The following is an 8,168-nucleotide window of genomic DNA, read 5'->3' as shown; positions in this document are numbered from 1 at the left end:
TGATGGCTTCACTGACAGTCAATGGTTGGTCTGTCTCGTTACCTGTCTCATCATCATTTCCACCATGCACCCATGTTTTCAGGTGTATGATCTGTGCTCCTCTATTGTGCTTTGGAAAGAGAAAGAACCTGAAATGGATAGGCGATCCAGCACAGCTCATCTTCATTAGGGGAGACCGGGGTTGGTCTTGTGTGTATTTCTCAGCACCAGTAGATCTTATAAACTCTTTTCAATATTAGGAGAAAGACCAAGGTATTGGCTTCAAATGTTTTCTATCCTCATGAATTATTCCAACATGTAGTTATAATCCATCAAATACACTCATGGGATTGGATGTCACACCCCACTGAGCACAGACATCAATTCATTGAATGGATTTTTTTTTTTTTTACCTTTATTTAACTAGGCAAGTCAGTTAAGAACAAATTCTTATTTTCAATGACAGCCTAGGAACAGTGGGTTAACTGCCTTGTTCAGGAGCAGAACGACAGCTTTTTACCTTGTCAGCTCAGGGATTTGATCCAGCAACCTTTCGGTTACAGGCTCTAAGCTTTAACCACTAGGCTACCTGTCGTACTGAATGATGTGGAAACAATGTTGATTCAACCAGTGTGTGCCCAGTGGGACAGTGCCTGTTTGCTGGTAGCTTATGGCTTTTGTAACAGGAAATTAAGCAATATAGTATAGTCTTAGAAACAGCCTTTTTTTGATCAAACGATATTCTGAATAAAATTCAGCATTTTATGCCGTGAGAATAAAATATGGCATTTTGAGTAAATTTGTGTGTTTGTGTGTGTTTGAAAAAAATGTGTGTGAGGGAGAGGAAACTAAATGAGCTCTTTATAGCACAAGCACAAAAGAGCTTGGGATTTATTATAATGGAGTTGATAGTGACAACCAACCCCAACCAGCTCCCCAAAGCTAACTAAGATGCTGGCTACCACATGGCTTGACCTTGGAACTCAGAAATATGTTTGAAATATAGTTCTCCCTTTCCTCTTTTCAACAAACATAATTGTTCATGGATACTCCCACAAACATTTACAAAGAAAATAGCAATATATATATATATATTTTACCTCCACCTATGAAAAACATAAATTCCCCTCATCTCAATGCTTTGTCATGCTGACATGTATTGATCAGCTGGATGAATTCCTTCAAATAATTCACACATTTTTACCTTACAAATGACACATTGCCATTTAGATTGGGAGTAATTGGCACTGTGACAACCAACCCGTGAGACAACCAACCCCGTTCTCCCTTACCAACACACACAAAAAATATACATGAACTTATATAGAGCAGATCCTGAACAACTGTTCAAATTAACACGCACATACACAAAAACACAATCAAGTTAAAATTATGGAAGGCCTACAGTATGAAGGCCTGCTGATAAGAGATGCAGACCTTGTCATCACTTCATGTGTCCTTCAGTTCAACTGATTGCTGAGAAGCTTCAAATCACATTTCCCTGCTTTTCCCTAGCAGTACCGCATGCTAAGTCTCTTCTACACATTCCTGCCCAGACCTCCCACAACATTTTTCCTCTCAGCTGTTCCAGTTGTATCTACCCTCCTTCCTCTGGGCTTCCCTTCCACTTTTTCTGCTGTTCCGGGTGTGGTTTCCCTCCCATGTCAGTCTCTCACTGGCTGTTGCAGACGGTGCCTCCCAATTTGCCCCCGGCAGCGGCCTTCTTGCGCCTCTTGTTGAGCAGAGGGTTGCTGGAAGTGTCCAGGTCTTTGATCTTCACCTGGTCGTAATCCACACGCATGGTGGCCAGAGCACTGGTCATCTCATCCTATAGTACACAGAGTGTAAGGAGTTAGGAGAGAGGGAAATAGAGAAGAAAGAGAAATAACAAGATTCAGAGTGAGGGAGGTTGAATTTCATGATAGATAAATAGGAGATGGTAGATAGACAGAAGTTAAAGCTCTGCTCTGAATATACAGCATAATAAAGAGGAGGGAATAAGCCCTCTGTTAATAAACATGTTCTCAAACCAGACTGTGATGTCTGCCTCCACTTGTGGAAGGTCAACCACTCCAGGGTCAACTCCAAAGATTGGGAGCAATTCCATTTCACATGAATTCCACAAAAGGAATGAAATTCCACTCATATTTTGAGATATCTACATGGGAAAACCATGTGTAATGTTCATAATATCAACCGTATTTCAAATGTTGTCTGGATGTAAACTCAATGGCGCCGGAGGGGATGGCTGCCGTTTTATGGGCTCCTAACCAACTGTGCTATTTTGTGTTTTTTTTCGCATTGTTTGTAACTTATTTTGTACTTAATGTTGCCTCTACTGTCTCTTATGACCAAAGAGAGCTTCTGGATATCAGAACAGTGATTACTCACCTCGAACTGGACTAATATTTTTTTCTTTAATGAGTTTGACGCAAAGGATATACTGCTTCTCTGAGACTAGGTTCAATCCCCGCCATTCATGTGAAGAAAAGACAGAAATACAGGGGGTGGCAATCGGGGTGCCTTGAGAGAATTAGTCTGCGAGTGGGTAACCCACCTCTACCATTCGTTCTACAGGCAATCACTGGAGAGTAAACTGGATGATCTCCGTTTTGAGACTATCGTACCAACAGGACATTAAAAACTGTAATATCTTATGTTTCACAGATTCTTGGCTGAACGACGACATAAATAATATACAGCTGGCAGGTGAGGGGTGGGGGTGTGTGTCTATTTGTCAATACCCATTAACCTTTTGTGACTAGGGGGCAGTATTTTCATTTTAGGATAAAAAATGTTCCCGTTTTAAACGGGATATTTTGTCATGACAAGATGCTTGACTATGCATATAATTGACAGCTTTGGATAGAGAACACTCTGACGTTTCCAAAACTGCAAAGATATTGTCTGTGAGTGCAACAGAACTGATGTTACAGGCGAAACCCAGATAAAAATCCAATCAGGAAGTGCCGCATTTTTTGAAAGCACTTCATGCCAATGACTCCTTATATGGCTGTGAATGGGCTACGAATGAGCTTACGCTTTCTACGTATTCCCCAAGGTGTCTACAGCATTGTGACGTCTTTTTACGCATTTATGTTGAAGAATAGCCATAAGGGACCACATCGAGCAAGTGGTCACACGACGGCTCCCGCAGAAAATCTTGCGTAAAGTACTGAGGTAGCCATTATTCCAATCGCTTATAATGAGAAACCAATTGTCCCGACGGATATATTATCAAATAGAGATGTGAAAAACACCTTGAGGATTGATTCTAAACAACGTTTGCCATGTTTCTGTCGATATTATGGAGTTAATTTGGAAAAAAGTTCGGCTTTGTAGTGACCGCATTTTCCCGTCAGTTTCTCAGCCAAACGTGAAGAACAAACGGGAGCTATTTCGCCTACAAAAATAATATTTTTGGAAAAAAGGAACATTTGCTATCTAACTGGGAGTCTCCTGAGTTAAAACATCCGAAGTTCTTCAAAGGTAAATGATTTAATTTGATTGCCTGCTGCTAGCAGAGCCTAGCATAGCATTATGCCATGATAAACTTACACAAATGCTTGTCTAGCGTTGGCTGTAAAGCATATTTTGAAAATTTGAGATGACAGTGTGATTAACAAAAGGCTACGCTGTGTCTCAATATATTTCATTTGTGATTTTCATGAATAGGAAGATTTTCTAGGAAGATTTATGTCCGCTGCGTTATGCTAATTAGTTTGAGGCGATGATTTACGCTCCCGGATCCGGGTTTGAGAGTCGCAAGAAGTTTTTAAGGAAGTCTCGAGATATTGCTTGCCTGAGGTAGAGTACCTCATGATAAGCTGTAGACAACATTATCTACCGAGAGTTTTCATCTATACTTTTCGTAGCAGTCTATTTACCACCACAAACCGATACTGGCACTAAGACCGCACTCAATGAGCTGTATAAGGCCATAAGCAAACAAGAAAATTTGTCGATGCAACAACCTCTACCTCAACGTGAACAAAACAAAGGACCTGATTGTGGACTATAGAAAAGGAGGGCCAAACACGCCTCCATTCACATTGACGGGGCTTTAGTGTCGTGGCACTACAGCCATGACACTACAGACTCCAGTCACCCAACTCTCTGCTGACGCACGGCAAGCAGTACCGGAGCACCAAGTCTAGGTCCAAAAGGTTCCTTAACAGCTTCTACCCCAAGACATAAGACTCCGGCCACCCGGACTATTTACATTGACACCCCCCTTTGTTTTTACACTGCTGCTACTCGCATTGACTCGGTACCGGAAGCCCTGTATATAGCCTCTTTATTGTTATTTTATTTTTAACATTTTATTTTATTTTTTACTTTAGTTTAGTAAATATTTTCTTAACTCTATTTCTTGAACTGCATAGCTGGTTAACGGCTTGTAAGCATTTCACGGTAAGGCCCTACACCTGTTGTTATTTCGGCACGTGACAAATACAATTGGATTTGATTTGATTCTGCTGATCCTGGGAAGAGATGTAAGTCCCTGGATGGCCAGAAGGTGTCAGTGCTGGTCTGATTCTGACCTTCACGTCATCCCACATCTCTCTGTCCTCAGTCAGGACCCGTGTGGTGTGGAGCGGTGTGGAGGGAACAACCATGGACTGCTGCAATGACAGAACACAGACACACCATCAGGCATGATGTTACAGACTGACATACATGAACTAATGCACACTTTCACACACAGGCGTGCACACACTCACATTGATCCAGGGGTGGTTCGTAAACTGTGTGATGGTCATTCTCTCATTGGGGTCTGTCTTCAGCAGCTGATTGATCAACTGTTTGGCTGAAAGAGGAAAAGCAATAAGAGGAAAGGAGTCAACATTCAATGAAAGACACATTTGTGCATGCTTACCTATGCGTCAACAATCAACTCCTTTGTTTTGCTGACATTGTGGGAGAGGCTGTGGTCCTGGCACCACAATGCCAGTTCATTTACCTTCTCCCTATAGGCTGACTAGTCGTTGTTGGTTATCAGGCAAACAACCATGGTGTCGTCAGCAAACCTGTTGATGGAGTTGGTGTCATGCAAAGCCACGCAGTCATGGCTGAACAGGGAGTGCAGCAGAGAGCTGAGGACACACCCCTGGGGGGGCCCTGCGTTAACAGTCAGTGTGGAGGAGGTGTTGTTGTCAATCCTCACAGCCTGTGGTCTGCTCGTCAGGAAGTGCAGGATCCAGTTGCAGAGGGCGGTGTCCAGACCCAGGGCTCTGAGTTTGAAAGGAACAATAGTGTTGAATGCTGAACTGTAGTCAATGAACAGCGTTCTCACATAGGTGTTTGTCTTGTCCAGATGTGTTACGAATGTGTCAATAGCGATGGAAATGGCTTCTTCTGTGGATCTATTGGAGCGGTAGGCAAATTGGACTGAGTCCAGTGTTCCTGGCATGCTGGCCTTGATGTGGGCCATGACCAGCCTCTCAAAGCCCTTCATGATGACCGGGGTGAGTGCGATGGGGCGATAGTCATTTGGTCATGTCACCTTGTTTGGGGACTACAGCTTGGGACAGGGACAGGTTGAAAATGTCAGAGAAGATGCCTGCCAGCTGGTCAGCACACACTCTGAGGCCAGGGATCCCATATGGCCTGGCGGATTTGTGAGTATTCACTCTTTTGAGAGTTCTCATGTCAGCCTCGTAGAGCGAAAGCACCTGGTCTTCCAGAGCAGTAAGAGTCTTCCTGGGCAGCTCCGGATTGTCTGACTCGAAGCGAGCATAGAATGTGTTAAGCTCGTCTGGGGGGGTGGGCACCACACAGTTGGATTTGCCTTTGTAGTTCGTGATTGTCATCAATTTAAGTTTGAGTCTGTATTGTCTTTTGCATCCCTAATGGATTCGCGGAGCTCGTACCTGCTTGCCTTGTAAGCGTTGCGCGCGACCGAGTCATTGAGGTTCATCCAGGGTTTTTGGTTGGGGTATGTCTGGATTGCTATTATGGGTACAACATCAACAACACATTTTCTAATGACGTCTGTGACTGACAATGTATATTTCTCAGTGTGGACGGATGAGTCCTGGGTGGATGAATATTTGAACATACAGTATCAGTATTCTCAAAACAGTCCTGTAGCATTGAGTCTGCCTCCTCGAGTGGTCGTCACTAGTTATCACAGCCACAAAGTCAGAAGACCCGCCTACTTGACCAATCAGATGAGGGAGTGTGATGACATTTATACACACCATATACACACTCACACAATACATTTACACTCCCACACAAAAACAAAACCCACACACATTCACATACATTACATATGTACACACGCAAGCACGCACACACCCATACACATACACACACACAGTTTTACACAAATAATTTCCTGCTGCTTCTCTGTTCCTTATTTTACTCTTATTATTGTCTATCCTGATGCCTAGATACTTTACCCTGCCTTCATGTACATATCTACCTAAAATTCCTCGTATCTCTGTACATTGATATGGTACTGATACTCCCTGTATATAGAGTGCCTTGCGAAAGTATTCGGCCCCCTTGAACTTTGCGACCTTTTGCCACATTTCAGGCTTCAAACATGAAGATATAAAACTGTATTTTTTTGTGAAGAATCAACAACAAGTGGGACACAATCATGAAGTGGAACGACATTTATTGGATATTTCAAACTTTTTTAACAAATCTAAAACTGAAAAATTGGGCGTGCAAAATTATTCAGCCCCCTTAAGTTAATACTTTGTAGCGCCACCTTTTGCTGCGATTACAGCTGTAAGTCGCTTGGGGTATGTCTCTATCAGTTTTGCACATTGAGAGACTGAATTTTTTTCCCCATTCCTCCTTGCAAAACAGCTCGAGCTCAGTGAGGTTGGATGGAGAGCATTTGTGAACAGCAGTTTTCAGTTCTTTCCACAGATTCTCGATTGGATTCAGGTCTGGACTTTGACTTGGCCATTCTAACACCTGGATATGTTTATTTTTGAACCATTCCATTGTAGATTTTGCTTTATGTTTTGGATCATTGTCTTGTTGGAAGACAAATCTCCGTCCCAGTCTCAGGTCTTTTGCAGAATCCATCAGGTTTTCTTCCAGAATGGTCCTGTATTTGGCTCCATCCATCTTCCCATCAATTTTAACCATCTTCCCTGTCCCTGCTGAAGAAAAGCATCCCCAAACCATGATGCTGCCACCACCATGTTTGACAGTGGGGATGTTGTGTTCAGGGTGATGAGCTGTGTTGCTTTTACGCCAAACATAACGTTTTGCATTGTTGCCAAAAAGTTAAATTTTGGTTTCATCTGACCAGAGCACCTTCTTCCACATGTTTGGTGTGTCTCCCAGGTGGCTTGTGGCAAACTTTAAACAACACTTTTTATGGATATCTTTAAGAAATGGCTTTCTTCTTGCCACTCTTCCATAAAGGCCAGATTTGTGCAATATACTACTGATTGTTGTCCTATGGACAGAGTCTCCCACCTCAGCTGTAGATCTCTGCAGTTCATCCAGAGTGATCATGGGCCTCTTGGCTGCATCTCTGATCAGTCTTCTCCTTGTATGAGCTGAAGGTTTAGAGGGACGGCCAGGTCTTGGTAGATTTGCAGTGGTCTGATACTCCTTCCATTTCAATATTATCGCTTGCACAGTGCTCCTTGGGATGTTTAAAGCTTGGGAAGTCTTTTTGTATCCAAATCCGGCTTTAAACTTCTTCATAACAGTATCTCGGACCTGCCTGGTGTGTTCCTTGTTCTTCATGATGCTCTCTGCGCTTTTAACGGACCTCTGAGACTATCACAGTGCAGGTGCATTTATACGGAGACTTGATTACATACAGGTGGATTGTATTTATCATCATTAGTCATTTAGGTCAACATTGGATCATTCAGAGATCCTCACTGAACTTCTGGAGAGAGTTTGCTGCACTGAAAGTAAAGGGCCCGAATAATTTTGCACGCCCAATTTTTCAGTTTTTGATTTGTTAAAAAAGTTTGAAATATCCAATAAATGTCATTCCACTTCATGATTGTGTCCCACTTGTTGTTGATTCTTCACAAAAAAATACAGTTTTATATCTTTATGTTTGAAGCACGAAATGTGGCAAAAGTTTGCAAAGTTCAAGGGGGCCGAATACTTTCGCAAGGCACTGTAGCTCCACATTGATATGGTACTGGTACTCCCTGTATATAGCTCCACATTGATCTGGTACTGGTACTCCCTGT

General features: G+C 42.7%; 1 protein-coding gene across 1 annotated transcript in view; it reads right to left on the bottom strand.

Annotated features, from left to right (window-relative positions):
* Positions 1-522: 522 nt before the first annotated feature.
* Positions 523-8,168, bottom strand: part of LOC112219466 (MAP kinase-activated protein kinase 3) — a 40,128-nt gene continuing 32,482 nt past the window's right edge. Inside the window, exons 8-10 of the mRNA XM_024380735.2 lie at positions 4,704-4,789; positions 4,524-4,604; positions 523-1,807 (exon numbers count right to left, since the gene is read on the bottom strand). Of these exons, the coding sequence (XP_024236503.1) occupies positions 1,652-1,807; positions 4,524-4,604; positions 4,704-4,789 (323 nt within the window). The 3' untranslated portion in view covers positions 523-1,651. The remainder of the gene's footprint in view (positions 1,808-4,523; positions 4,605-4,703; positions 4,790-8,168) is intronic.

This window comes from Oncorhynchus tshawytscha, linkage group LG02 (assembly GCF_018296145.1).
Source record: "Oncorhynchus tshawytscha isolate Ot180627B linkage group LG02, Otsh_v2.0, whole genome shotgun sequence".
Lineage (NCBI taxonomy): Eukaryota > Metazoa > Chordata > Actinopteri > Salmoniformes > Salmonidae > Oncorhynchus > Oncorhynchus tshawytscha.
The sequence above is the reverse complement of the archived record's forward strand: the minus strand, read 5'-3'. Positions and strand labels throughout refer to the sequence as shown.